General features: G+C 41.4%; 1 protein-coding gene across 2 annotated transcripts in view; it reads left to right on the top strand.

Moving 5' to 3' along the window:
• CACHD1 (cache domain containing 1) overlaps positions 1-14,826 on the top strand; it is a 152,300-nt gene that overhangs the window by 133,267 nt on the left and 4,207 nt on the right. For both annotated transcript variants that reach the window (XM_048496091.1, XM_048496090.1), the window contains exons 20-26: positions 3,803-3,963; positions 5,831-5,917; positions 6,105-6,221; positions 7,164-7,315; positions 8,147-8,308; positions 9,404-9,481; positions 11,982-12,083. In XM_048496091.1, the coding sequence (XP_048352048.1) occupies positions 3,803-3,963; positions 5,831-5,917; positions 6,105-6,221; positions 7,164-7,315; positions 8,147-8,308; positions 9,404-9,481; positions 11,982-12,083 (859 nt within the window). The remainder of the gene's footprint in view (positions 1-3,802; positions 3,964-5,830; positions 5,918-6,104; positions 6,222-7,163; positions 7,316-8,146; positions 8,309-9,403; positions 9,482-11,981; positions 12,084-14,826) is intronic.

Raw genomic sequence — 14,826 nt, 5'->3', positions numbered from 1 at the left:
AATAATAATAATAATAATAATAATAATAATATTGTTCTAACCATGGGGATGGTAACAAAAATAGAATTCTCATGATGACTTCCCCACTGCCCATATTGTTGTAAATCTCTGTAGCCTCCTTTTATATTCAGTGGCCATAGAGACTCTGTGCCTGATAATGGCTGTCTTATGTGATAAGGCATTCCAGATGTTACTGATAAGAAGTGTGCAACAAGCTGTAGAGTTGACATTCCGGTAGCATTTCCGTAAGAACTGTATTCCAGTTCTGTGACTTAGTGCTATTGAGTATCCATTTAACTGAAATGAATCATTTGAAAGTCAGATCCTCTGATTATCTGAGAGCTTCCCATTTTACTTTCAACTCAGTTCATCTTCCTGTTTATTTCTTATTAGTTGTTTATCCTTATAGTATAGTATTTCATATCCAGTTACTTTACAGAATCTTGCTCAGAGCAATTCAGTCCATGTGCAATGACTTGCCACAAAGTGAGAACATTCCTGGATATGCTAAATGACTGTGGCTTAGAGCAGATGGTTGTAGAACCAACCAGGGGAGATGTGATCCTAGATCCAATTCTATGTGGGACCCAGGACCTGGTGCGGGAAGTCAGTGTTGTTGAGCCGATAGGGAACAGCGACCACAATGCTGTCAGATTCAGTATCTCTGCATGCGAACAAGTGACAACTACTAATGTAGTTACATTTGCCTTCAGAAAGGGAAATTTCTCGAAGATGAGGGGGATAGTGCGCAGGAAGCTGAAAGGGAAAATCAAGAGAGTCAAAAATGTCCAAGGTGCTTGGAAGTTATTTAAAAACACAGTCTTAAAAGCTCAGCTGGAATGTGTTCCGCAGGTTAGGAAAGGCAGCGCACAGTCCAAAGAAAGCCACCATGGTTAACAAGGGAGGTTGAGGAAATTATTAGGAAAAAAAAGATGTCTTTTAGAAAATGGAAGTCCAACTTAACTGATGAAGAATACCAGAGAGAACACAAATGGTGGCAAAAGAGAAGCAAGTTAGCTGTAAGGGAGGCAAAAAAGGATTATGAGGAACGCATGGCTGCGAACATCAAGACTAGCAACAAACAGTTCTTCAAGCACATCAAAAGCAGGAAGCCAGCTAGGGAAGCGGTAGGCCTGTTAGATGATGAAGGAACAAAAGGTGTGCTAAAAGATGACAGGGAGATTGCAGAGAAGCTGAATGAATTCTTTGCATCTGTCTTCACCCAAGAGGAGGTGAGGAAAATTCCTGCACCTGAACCAAGCTTCTTAGGAGGTGAATCCGAGGAACTAGCGAAGATAGTAATAGACAAGGAAGAAGTTCTGGCAGCCATTGATAAACTAAATGCTACCAAATCCCCTGGCCCAGATTGCATTCATCCAAGAGTTCTTAAAGAGCTCAAGCATGAAATTGCTGATGTTCTCACATTAATATGCAACTTATCCCTGAAATCAGGCTCCATCCCAGAAGACTGGAAGATGGCCAATGTCACACCAATCTTTAAGAAAGGGTCTAGGGGGGACCCAGGAAATTACAGGCCAATTAGTTTGACATCTGTTCCTGGTAAATTAGTAGAATCTATCATTAAAGATAAAATTATTAAACATGTAGAAAGCAAAACCTGCTGAGGAAGAGTCAGCATGGCTTTTGTAGAGGCAAGTCCTGTCTTACAAACTTACTAGAGTTCTTTGAGGGTGTAAACAGACATGTGGATAAGGGGGAACCAGTGGACATTGTCTACTTGGATTTCCAAAAGGCTTTTGACAAAGTTCCTCATCAGAGACTGTTGAGAAAACTCAGCAATGAAGGAATAAGAGGGGAAGTCCTCCTATGGATTAAAAACTGGTTGAGGAACAGGAAACAAAGGGTGGGTATAAATGGGAAGTTCTCACAATGGAGAGATGTAAGGAGTGGTGTCCCCCAAGGATCCGTATTGGGACCAGTGTTCTTTAACTTATTCATAAATGACCTGGGGAAGTAGGGGTGGGTAGTGTGGTGGCCAAGTTTGCAGATGATACCAAATTATGTAGGGTGGTGAGAACCACAAAGGATTGCGAAGAGCTCCAAGCGGACCTTGATAAATTAGGTGAGTGGGCTAAGAAATGGCAAATGCAGTTCAATGTAGCAAAATGTAAAGTGATGCACATAGGGGCAAAAAATCCAAACTTCACATACACGCTACAGGGGTCAGTGATATCAGTCACAGACCAGGAAAGGGATTTGGGCGTCTTAGTTGATAGTTCCATGGGAATGTCAACTCAATGCATGGCAGCTGTGAAAAAGGCAAACTCTATGCTGGGGATAATTAGGAAAGGAGTTGATAATAAAACTGCAAGGATTGTCATGCCCTTATATAAAGCAGTGGTGCTACCGCACTTGGAGTACTGTGTTCAGTTCTGGTCGCCACATCTCAAAAAGGATATCGAAGAGATAGAAAAAGTGCAGAGAAGGGCAACGAGGATGATTGAAGGATTGGAGCACCTTCCTTATGAGGAGAGGCTGCAGCGTTTGGGACTCTTTAGTTTGGAGAGGAGACGTCTGAGGGGGGATATGATTGAAGTCTATAAAATTAGAAAATGTTGACAGAGAGAAATTTTTCTTTCTCACAGTACTAGAACCAGGGGGCATTCATTGAAAATGCTGGGGGGAAGAATTAGGACTAATAAAAGGAAACACTTCTTCACGCAACATGTGATTGGTGTTTGGAATATGCTGCCACAGGAGGTGGTGATGGCCACTAACCTGGATAGCTTTAAAAAGGGCTTGGACAGATTTATGGAAGAGAAGTCAATCTATGGCTACCAATCTTGATCCTCCTTGATCTGAGATTGCAAATGCCTTAGCAGACCAGGTGCTCAGGAGCAGCAGCAGCAGCAGAAGGCCATTGCTTTCACATCCTGCATGTGAGCTCCCAAAGGCACCTGGTGGGCCACTTCAAGTAGCAGAATGCTGGACTAGATGGACTCTGGTCTGATCCAGCAGGCTAGTTCTTATGTTCTTAAAGTGGAGTGGTTGCTTCATGGCCTGGAGAACCATGTTACAATTGTGGCTGTCATAGGCTTTTGCTGATCACTGCTGAGATACTAAACGTATTAGTATGGGCACATACATACCTGCCATATGCACACACCAGGGCAGCATCAGCTTAATAGTGTATTTCCATGCCTACTCTACAGTGATTTGCCCCACAACAGGGAGTTGTGTGGATCCAGCCCTAGCTGTCTCAGAACCATGAGGAAACTCAGAGCAGAAGCTAAATTTGATGGGACTGATTCAGGCATCTTCTAGAATCAGGGGCCATCAGGACAGTACATAATTCATCTCCCCCCATGTACTTTTCCCGCTTCTTTCCTGTGTAATAAAAGGAATTCAAAATCGTGTATTAAACTTTATTTGCCAAATGTAGTTACTTTATTTTAAATATTGTCATTTATTAAAATCTGATGAGGTCAGAGGAAAGGAAAAATTGGTTATATGATTAAATATGGACCCTTTTTCAATGTATTTGCTTATAATTAATATAAAAGATAGGGTGTATAGGGGAAGATGCCTTCCCTAGGGCACCAAATCTTAGGAATGCCCCTATCCATAGGTTTATTTGCTTCTCTACCAGATTAGTTTAGATCAGATTAATCATAACGGTAGTTATGAGAGCCACATAGCATCTGTAACCCATTACAGCTGTATGGTTTATTTTTATTTCATATTATGCTTTAGCAGATAGATTGGTGCTGCCGTGGAGGACGTCAGCTCACCAGGAAACATGTTCCCTGCCACACGCCTGACATGTTTTGCTTTTCCCTAGGGTGATCTGACAAATCTTGTGCATGGCAGTCACTGTTCTAAATACAAGCTGACAAGAATACCTGGAACCAATGCTTTTGTTGGAATAGTAAATGAAACCTGTGACTCGCTTGCCTTCTGTGCCTGTAGTATGGTAGATCGGCTCTGTCTGAATTGTCATCGGTAAGAGGCATTGAAGTGCAGTGTATTGGGGGGGTTGTTCTTACCCTGTTTCCTCGAAAATAAGACCTACCCTGAAAATAAGCCCTAGCATGGTTTTTCGGGATTTTTGGAGGATGCTTGAAATATAAGCACTACTCCAAAAATAACCCCTAGTTACAGATTCCCCGGCGCAGCTGATCTGGTCACGGGAGGAGGGGGGGTAAAATCATGGGGAAAAAATAAGACATCCCCGGAAAATAAGCCCTAAAGCATCTTTTGGATCAAAAATTAATATAAGACCCTGGCTTATTTTTGGGGAAACACGGGTATGTATAACAGAGGCACAGCATTGCCTTGGCATCTGATAATGTTCATCCTTCTTACAGTAATTGACATATGGGCATATTTTAGCTCCAGTTTATATAAAGCTCTTGCAGGCATCTTAGGTGCCTTGTACTGTTTTTCCAAATATTCTACTCTATGTTTTGAGATACAAAAACGAGTGGAAAAATTCCCAGCTGCTTGGTTATGGTGGCTGCTAAAAGTTGGACCACTGGCTCCTGGCATATTCTTTTCTTTCTTTTCAGAGCAATGGTTCCCTCAGGGTCTGTGCATTTAGATTCCAGTGAGATCTCATATGCTCTGTCTAGGACCCTTTCCGCATGGGCAGTAAAGAGCACCCAGGGATGCTAAAAGCAGCGTCCCTGGGGAGGGGCTTGCATGGCCGCCGCCGCTGCATCGCAGCAACGCCAGCCTCACAACCCCCGAGCGGCGCAAAGACACGGCTTCCGAACCTCGCTCCCTGAGCGAGGTTTTTTGAAAGCAGCGTCTTCCAATCACTGCCGTGCGAACGGCAGCAGCTGGAAGGCTCCATGTCCCCCGCACCGTCCCCAAATGCCTACCTCGTCTCCTGGCTTCCGGCTTGTCGCAGAGGCCAAGGGACATGCCCCCCTGGCCTGCGACTCCAGAGCTGTTGCTCCAGCCTGCGGGGGCGTGTCCCCTGGCCTCTGCGATGAGCCAGAAGCCAGGGGACAAGGTAGGCATTCAGCGACGGCGCAGCCTGTGTAAAGGCTGTGCTGCCACCTGCTGCCCTCCCAGGACCATCCGTGCGAACAATCCGGGGGTGTGTGTGTGTGCGTCGGCAGTGTTTATGCCAACCCCCCCCCCCCCCCGCACCATTGCGGTGCAGAAAGGGCCTTGGTCTCTGGCTAGGCATCCCCTCCTAGCAAATAGTCCTAATTCTCCATGCCCTAGATCTCTTTTGTCCTGTGTTGAGTCAGCTCTGGGAGGAAGAAACTCCTTTATCATTACAGTCACCAAAATGCACAAAACCTGTCTCTGAGCTGGCAGCACAGCCATGTTCTATTTGCAGTAAAGGACATAGAGATTTGCCCTCAGGTCCATGTATTGGCATAGTATTTTTAGTCACCAGATGTTCTTCCCTAGCCCTGTAGGTTCGAGTACCTGCACACTTTAAGAAGTATTCTTCTGATTACATATTGTTTGCATGAAATAATCTAGCTGGCAATTCAGTTCAATTTAAATCAGTAGAAATATCTCATATTTCTTAGTTTTTGTGGAGTTGAGGTTTTCATTTTAGCTCTGTCATTTTGTGTAACAAACTTTGTGTCTTTACTGAGTGGACAGCTTTTGCTTCATGTGTACTGAAGCTACATAAAAATATAATGGGTTGTAAACTCAACATTAACAGAACTATTCCGGATTAATTTAGGGGACTTAAAAGTGGTGTGGAATGTCTCACAGCTACCCTAGCGTTTTTTCATGGTCTAGCATGAGATATGCAAGGGTTATTAACTATGTAATGGGTAATTTGGAGAAAATCTAGGATTTCTAACAAGGAATACTTTTTTTTCTTTCCTTCCCGAAGAATGGAACAGAATGAATGTGAATGTCCTTGTGAGTGCCCTCTGGAGGTCAATGAATGCACTGGCAATCTTACCAATGCAGAAAGCAGGTAATTTGGACTTGCACAATAGTGATGATTTCTACACTGAAATTCACATTTGTGCATGGATTATTCCCCCCACCCCCATATTGATAGATTTGCAGCATGCATTTTAAAAAAATAATGTCAGATTTTTTTAAAAAAAATTGAAACAATTGTCAAAGCACTTATTTGGTAACTTCTGTGCCTAAAACAGGAATCCTAGTTGTGAAGTTCACCAGGAGCCAATGGCATTCAGTGCAGTTGATCTCAGCCTACAAGATGCTCTTCCTCAGTGCATTAATACTCGATGTAATCAGAGAATGGAAAGCGGGTAAACTCTGTGATTTATGATTTATTATTTAAAAATATTTCAGCAAGAAAGAAGCTGTTCAGATGTTGTGAACAAACCTCAGTTTGGGTGTTGTGGTTTTTCTGGGTTGTATGGCTGTTTTCCAGTAGCATTTTCTCCTGATGTTTCGCCTGCATCTGTGGCTGGCATCTTCAGAGGATCTGTTCTACTCACAAACCTCAGTGTGTTAGTAGAACAGGCTTCAGATTTTTTGGGTCCCACCCTTGTCCTTTACAGTCCTTCCCTTGTCCCCAGTGCACTATTCTGAGATATGGACTTCTCTGGTTTTACAAAGTCTTTAATCGAACTGCAGTTTGCATGTTGACTAATTTAGGGTTGTAACCAGTTGTGATTTGTTTCTTGTCTCTAAAATGGGATTCTAAACCAGAATTAAAGTGTCCACTTTAGGAATTACAACAAATTATCTAAACAAGACTATATTTAGTTTTAGTGCAGGAAGGGGAATGTATTCAAGATCCCAAGGATTTCAGACTCCTCCACCCCCTCCCCGCAAAGTAGCTTGTTTGTGGTGTCAGAAATTGTTCATTGAATTAAAATATTTACAGGATAGAAATAGTAGGCCTTACTAAAAGTTTGTGATAGGTTTTGTCAGATAAAACATTCATAGTTCTTGATAAACAAATGTAATATGAGATGAGAGATTCCCTTACTAAAGTTAGATGGCAGCTCTTCAGTACAGGGCAGGATAGAGAAACTTCACAATATTCTGTTGATCATCAAGCACCATTAAGGGTCCTAATGTAGCCTCCAGTGCTCATCCCAAAACTGAACTCAGATACAACAAATAATGTTAGTTGCAGAGTTTAAGTGAAAGACACATATAACTCAAGACTGATTTCACCAGTAGGGCTTGAGGCTGGTGTCCTGATAATGTTTTTATCAATATGATCTCTTTACTTGCAGAGATTGTTTTGGTGTCTTAGATTGTGAATGGTGCATGGTGGACAGTGATGGAAAGACTCATCTGGATAAATCTTACTGTGCCCCCCAAAAAGAATGCTTTGGTGGCATAGTGGGTGCCCAGAGTCCATATGTAGATGACATGGGAGCAATTGGTAAGTGAGGTCTTGTTGTTATAGATAAACCTTACCGTATGAAATATGTTCAAATCTGAAATGAAATCAGCTGGTCTGGCTAGACAACTCAAGCTGTCACATGGTGTGGAAAGAGTTTTAGAAATAAAAACAAAGAAGCATTCAATTAAGATTGGTGATAGATTCACAACATTATGTATCATCATCTACAGAAAGAAACTACAGAATGTGCCTCTTGGATCTTTCACCTGGCCTTGTATTAAATTCAGATATCTAGTATTGTTATATGTGTCTGCCTTTCATGGAGAAGTAAACTGGACAGATCTGTTGCAATGTGCCTTTTTAGAAATGGATGTGTTCTCACTTTCCATTGGCAGCAGTACCTCTGTGTGGTTAGTTTTATAGTAGTTTCCAGCTGGAAATGTGTGAGTAATTGGGGGGAGAACAGTTTCTCATGAATCTCTCAAAATCTCCCCCCCCCCCAGGGATTCTGTTAACTGTCAAAGGCTTGAACAGGCTTGGTTTTCTCCCCCCCCCCTTTGTATTTAACTGTTTCTCAACTTCTCTTAATGTTCTGTATATGCTGGAGCATACTTAGTTTGTGTCAGTTTGGGTCTTTGGATGGGGGAGGTTTTTATCTTTTGATTAATTGATTGACCATAGTTCTCTGAGAACATGGAGAGCCCAACTTTTTCTGTAGTTGACAGCTTTGCTCTGTTCATTGACATAATTCATGAACGAGTCAACCACTTTACTCTTTGGTATTGTGATGTCCTGCTCAAGAGTTCAAGATGTCTCTCATAGAATTTCTTTCAAAGTATTTATATGAACATTTTCCTCTCTGAAATTAAGGAGATGAGGTGATAGCTTTGAATATGATAAAAAGTGCTCCAGTTGGTCCTGTCGCAGGAGGCATTATGGGATGTATAATGGTACTTGTTCTGGCAGTCTATGCCTACCGTCACCAGATCCACCGCCGAAGTCACCAACATATGTCCCCGCTTGCTGCACAAGGTGAGCCTTAAAAAAAAGAGGCGGATTGTGGGTGGAGGAGAACAGACAGTGTTGCTAAGAAGGAAGGAAATCTCTTTAAAAAGTCTTGTGACTTTAATCATTAAATATATATATATATATATATATATTCGGGTATTTTCTCTTTCTCATAATCAGCATCCTCCCCAACAGTGTTTCTTCACTGTACATATATCTTGCAGTTGTTCAGCATAGAATGTGCACTGCTGCCCTCTGCTGGATTCAGAATTTAAGCCTGTACTATTTGCACCATTTGCATTTCCTTCTAGGATTTTGTTTTCCCTGTGATTATTCTAAATAAGCGATGGCTTTTCAAATGCACATACATTTTGTGGTTGTGTGGATTTTTCCCACATCTGCTTTTGAAACTCTGTTTCTGATATATTCTTCTTTCCTCTTTGCTGCTTACCATTGTAAATTTCTTGTTCTCTCTGCAGAAGAGTGAATTATTGCTGATTTTATTATATTGTTTTTTAGGACAGGTCAAGATAGTGCAATGTGAATAGAGATCATTACTGTGAAGGGCACACAGAGAGATTATATGAAATAGTCATCATCCAAGCAAACATTAAAAGAGCATGATCCAAATTTTCCAAGGTTTCTCTTGAAAGACAGGCTGCTGTCAGACAATATCTGATTCTGTGGAATCAGTAAGCAGAATGTTTTTAAAGGCTGCTGTTTTCCAAGTGAGCTGAAATACTGGAGTGTCATAATTCTAGTTTAATAGCTATTTTAAAAGGCAAGTAGTTGTAGTGTGAAAGTCAGCAGGAATTACCTGTTGAAACACAGATGACTCATTCTGTCTTATGACTGACTGCTGTTGGGATAGGAAATAGTTACAGTACTAGCTCAAGAAGGAAGCAAGAGAGACAAGTAAGTTTGTACCCCTCCTAAGCATTTCTGTTAAATTTTTGTAACTTCATTCAAAACATTAATTTCTCAAAATAAGGTTTCTGAGTTTCTTACACCTTGTTTCCACAAGAGGAACATCTCATGGGCATTTGTAAATATTACACTCTTACAAATTTTTTCTTTAACAATTGCATGTTTTCCCCCCATTTGCTTTGTGGTATGTAGAAATGTCAGTTCGCATGTCCAACCTGGAAAACGATAGAGATGAAAGGGATGATGACAGCCACGAAGACAGAGGAATCAGTATGTATTTAGCTGCCAAGTTGTAACGGAGAATTGGGAGGGGGGGGGCTCAATGCTCATTTTCCTTGCCTTTGTACAGCCAACAATAGAAGGACTTCTATAGCATTTTCAAGAGTGTGTTGTGGTTTTGCTCCCATTTGTCCTTTCTCTGACCCAATGAGTCATGTTGCAGTCTTGAAGTATGACAGTCTGAACTCACAAGAGCAAAGTATTGACTTGTCTTGGACTACCAACCAAGTTCATGATTATTTGAAGCTAGGTTTGACATTCACTATCACTCCACTTTCTGCTTTCTTGCAAAGACTGTGATAGAAACAGTTTTAGCCAGAGTTCAAACAATTATTATCTGAATATTTATGAATTGCCATTGATTTTAACTTTCTGTGACCCCAGTAACAGTGGGTGATATCCAACCAACTGCAAGTACACACCTCAGATTTTCCCCATGGTCCATCCCTGAGTAGTGCATATTGACTTCTAGAAAAATGGGGCTGGAAATCATCGAATCCATACGGGCAAAAATCAGCACAAGGGTTGGAAGGGTGTAGTGTGGAGAGAAATCATTGCTCCTCTCTCTTCCACTCATGGAGTTTTGCTTATGGAAGAGGGAAAGGGGCAGTTTTGCCCAATTTCCTGTCCTTACTCCAGAACCCTAACCTGGATGTATTTTTAATCCATGTGGGTCATATAATCTTTTTTTTAAGATCAAAAAGACTGCTAAGGAAAGGGAACATTGTGAAAATCCCTTATCAGCCAACACGTTAATCTGGCAGCTGGATGATAATATAGAAAAATAGTACCAGAAACTTTGAAAGTGCAGGTCAAAATTTTAATATTTTAAGTCAAAACCAAAACCTAAATAACTCATCACCTTTCAAAGAGGTTGACGTTCTTATAAATCACATCAATAAGAAATATAGGGGCCTACCTGGAAGGCTTACATTCTAAAAAGACAAAACACAGAAAGGAACTATAGTGTTAAGAAATAGGAGAAGCAGGAGATCAGCTTGAAAGACAGAATTTATATTCCATTTTGGACTAGATTGAATCCAAGCGGCCTCTCTACATTATATGCATTTATCTGCCAGACTTGCCTCTTGTTTGTAGCCAGTTTTCGTAGTTTAAGGCTATGACGGATCCAACAGCAAGGCAGAAACAGAAGTGCCAGAATATAAAGCGTCAAACCCTTACAAGAGCCATAGAGTGTGAGTGACAGGTTGGGAATGGGCAGAGTGTTAGAAGCATTTAGAGCTTCAGACAGGATTTGAGAGGAGTTCAGTTCTCAGTTCCAGAGAGAGCAGGCATGTTTTAGTGTCTGGGAGAGAGCTGTGGTTTTGAAGAGAGAGCAATGGGAGAGAGAGTGAATCCCTATCTCTAGCCAGGAAAGGAATTTACCTCTACATAGAGAAGAATTATTAGCCCAGGAACAGAGCTAATCAGTCTTCTGGACAGAGTGGATGGAACTGAGGGAACTGGCAGGCGAAGAGTTTGGGTCAGAGAGGGACCAGTTCTCTTGTCAGAAAAGAAAAACCATGCTGCGTGTGAGAGAGAGATTTCCCATCCATCGTTCCGTAGTAGGATTTAATTCAAATGCTATGAGGTAATCCTAAGATTTGAAAAGTCTGAAGGGAAAGTGAGTGGTGAAATACTCCTTTCCATTTATCTAACAGGGCACCAGAGTTACCACATGAACCTATGGGTGCTAGTTTGAATATATTCTGTGAAACATCTGAATATTTGTAAATAAAAACTGCCTTTATCTATTCTGACTATTACTAACCTAGTCCCCTGAAGTTGTTAATAAAATTCTACAATTTATTTGTTAAACTTTTTAAAAGGCTTCTTGTGTGGTAATCTGAGGTAAAACAGAGAGCGTGAGTGAAGGGAGAGGGAACTTCAGTTCCCTAAGCTGGTTCAGTTAAATGTTTATTTTAAAGTGGGACAGGGTGAGACAGCTAAAGAGAAACCATAAACACACACATATTACACACACAAATACTGTACACATTCAGAAAAGACAACCCCTGGTGAAGAAAAGAAGATCTTAGGAAATTTAAGAACATTCATTGCCTTTACTTATTGGGAGCTGGGAGTATTTTCCCCTTGTGATCCCTGGCCTTCACAAAGGCATCTTCAAAATAGATATGGGTGTGATTTGCTGGCAGATTAGTCATGACGTAGTGGTGGCGAACCTTTGGCACTCCAGATGTTATGGGCTACAATTCCCATCAGCCCCTGCCAGCATGGCCAGTTGGCGCTGCTGGCAAGGGCTGATGGGAATTGTAGTCCATAACATCTGGAGTGCCAAAGGTTCGCCACCACTGACTAGGGTCTCTAACTTAGCAACAAGTTTTTATTCTGCCATTTGGAAGTCTGACCAGTAATGGAATGTAGTAAAAATTCTATAACAAGATATTTGGTAAGAGCTTTTGCTGATGTTACTGTTTACTGAACATGTGATCAAGATAAGTGTTTTCCTTACTTTTTCATTCATTTACAGTCAGCAATACGCGGTTTATAGCAGCAGTGATTGAGCGGCATGCACACAGTCCTGAACGCAGACGGCGTTACTGGGGGCGGTCAGGAACAGAAAGTGATCATGGTAAGACCTTGGAAGCTGCTGACACCTGCATTGCATGGTCATTTTATTTGTGCTGCTTGGCAACTTGACCGATAAATAATCAAAGAAAGCAGTCCCAACTCCATTCATTGTTGATTTATACTTAAAACAATGCTGGCACTTTCCTTCCCTGTGCAAGACATTATCCAACACTGAAGCTCTTTTTATAGAGTGATCTTGCAACATGAATCCTCTAGTTTGACTTTTTTCTACTCACTATCTTAAACATAAATGGTGCCGGTAATGCTACACAACTTTTCAGTATTCCTAGCATGACCATGTTTACATTCTGTTTTGTTCCCTTTGTCTTTCAAATTCTCAGAGGAGAAAGCAAGCTCTAGAATCTGTTCTCTTTATGCTGGCACTGTTTGTAAGGGCTGTGTTATTCAGTGTTCTACTTGTATTTTTGTAAAATAGAATTCAATTGCCAGTAACAAATACTAAGGACCAACTTTTCCTTTTCAGTTGAACAGGCGCAATTGGGCTTCAAAATGCTAAATGCCTTCTTACTTATTGTTGTGCGTTGTGGTTCAATTGATTCCACATATCATTCCTATCATTTTTTGACATTTATGCTGTTAATTGTTTTTACTTTTTACCGTATAATCACTTTATGACAGTATAAGTGTACGTTCTGGGTCTTCAAACCTGTACCAAACTGATGAGTCCACTAAAGAAGCTTAATATAAAGCTTGGCCAGGATTTCTGCCAGGGATGTCAGCTGTATCTTCATGTCAATTCTGCTACTAAATATGGATCTGTTATGTTGCTAAATACAGGGATAGGAGTGGATTGTATTTGTTTTTTATTCCTTGGAGCTCTTAAAAGTTTCTATATGGTAAATCCTCACCCAGAAAGCTGTCAGCACATTGAGAGTGGATTGGAACAGGCAGGCACTCATGTGTTTCAGTCTTCTTGCATTGCTGTATTTTGTCATATGAGAGGACTTACTTACTTGTATACGCCCCACATCAGTTTCTGTCCATCTAGATAGCCTATTCTTCAGAAAGAATACTGGACTAGAAGAGAAAATTAATTTTCTGTGTAAATTCTGAGATGGTATTTATGGAAGAAGACTATACTGTATGACATTTTTCATTTGTCACTAAAGTGCCAGGCTTGAAGCAAAAATAAGCATCTACCTAAAAGAAAAGTAAAGAATCACTGATATCACCCTGCATGTTGGCAGCAATATGCTATTGATAGTGATAGTTAGTAAGACCTTTCTAGCATTAGCAGCTAAGGGACAAAATGTGAAAAATCATGCCAGGGGACAAGTTGCCAAGTAGTCTAATAAAAGGATGTAGAACATTGCCAGGTTTTGAATATGAAAGAGAAACATAGTAGTATTCTCTACCTAGATATGTTTCATGCATTCTTCCAGTTTATAAAGTGACATTTCATTTTTTCATTGGAACAACTGAAAAACAACTCTGCTATTTTTATGACCTTTAGGTAATAAAACAGCCTACTCCGACTGCTGGGGCCTGGCTGCTGGGGCGGGGCAGGCGAGGGGGGAAGGGAGAGGGGCTGGGGGTGCCTCCCCTGTGAAGCCCCACCCCCTGCCCACTTACTTTATTTCAGCCGATAGCCAGCTGAAAAAACAACCTGCTCCGGCTGCCGGGGCCTGGCTGGTGGGGCAGGACAGAGCTAGGAGAGAAGGGGGAGGGGTGTGACCCCAGTGGCATGTGCCCAGGGCAGGGCACCCCACCTTGCCCTGTTATTGCTATGCTACTGCATATAAACAATACATACATAAACATAAATTCACAACAGCTGAAAGTCATGTTTCCTTCCTTCCTTCCTTCCTTCCTACCTACCTACCCACCTACCCACCAACCCACCAACCCACCTACCCACCTACCCACCAACCAACCAACCATTTTATGGGCCATAGCCATAAGTCTAATTACACTGTTTTAAAACCTCCCTTTTCTCCTTTGTGCCCATCCTAATTATAAAAGATTAATTTTTATTTTATGCTGAATTACTAAAAGGTAAAATGACAGAGATTTAGTAATATTCAGATCCTTATCCCAAAAAAGAAAGGAAGAACTTTGACCATTGCTCATAAACTCATTCTTCTGTAACAATGGGGTTATCCATCTTTGTCTTCCAGTCAGACTTAAACAGGTGGTGAGCCTTAAGGACACCTTAGACTGGAGTTGGTTCCTCTGGCATGGATGACACAGGGCCACAGGCTGCAAGCTATACACTAAGTGTCAGTGGCTTCAGGCTGTAGCCCAATCTAGGCATTAAGGTACCTCCAAGGGAGCAGGGTCAAATACTCAGCCCAGGTCTTATTCAGTTGGTTCAGCTGTTCCTAAATGTCCCGCTGTGCCCTGCAGGAAATATTTTATTGGTTATTTCCGCCTTTGGTGAGAAGCTTGAATGAATACCCAACTTTCTGACTGAATCAAATAAGAACTCTTCTTTTGAGGGACACCTTGAAATGGGAGGGGGCTTTCGTCCCATCCCTGCCACCCCTAGTTTGTTCCCTGTAATGATAATGAAAGTAGGAAAAACAGTCTTCTTCCGAACAAAGTAAAGATCACTCCTCCTTTGGAAGACTTTACCAGATATGTAGGAAAATATGACTTTTTAAATTATTCAAAAGGAAAGAGGAGGAAAAAGTGGCTTGGGAAACAGCCTGATAAGGGTGAATAAGGCTCATGTGAAAACATGTAATGAATTGGCATCCCATGGACTGGCATAGGTTGACAGT

Source organism: Sphaerodactylus townsendi, linkage group LG05 (assembly GCF_021028975.2).
Source record: "Sphaerodactylus townsendi isolate TG3544 linkage group LG05, MPM_Stown_v2.3, whole genome shotgun sequence".
NCBI lineage: Eukaryota > Metazoa > Chordata > Lepidosauria > Squamata > Sphaerodactylidae > Sphaerodactylus > Sphaerodactylus townsendi.
This window is presented reverse-complemented; position numbering and strand designations above follow the sequence as displayed.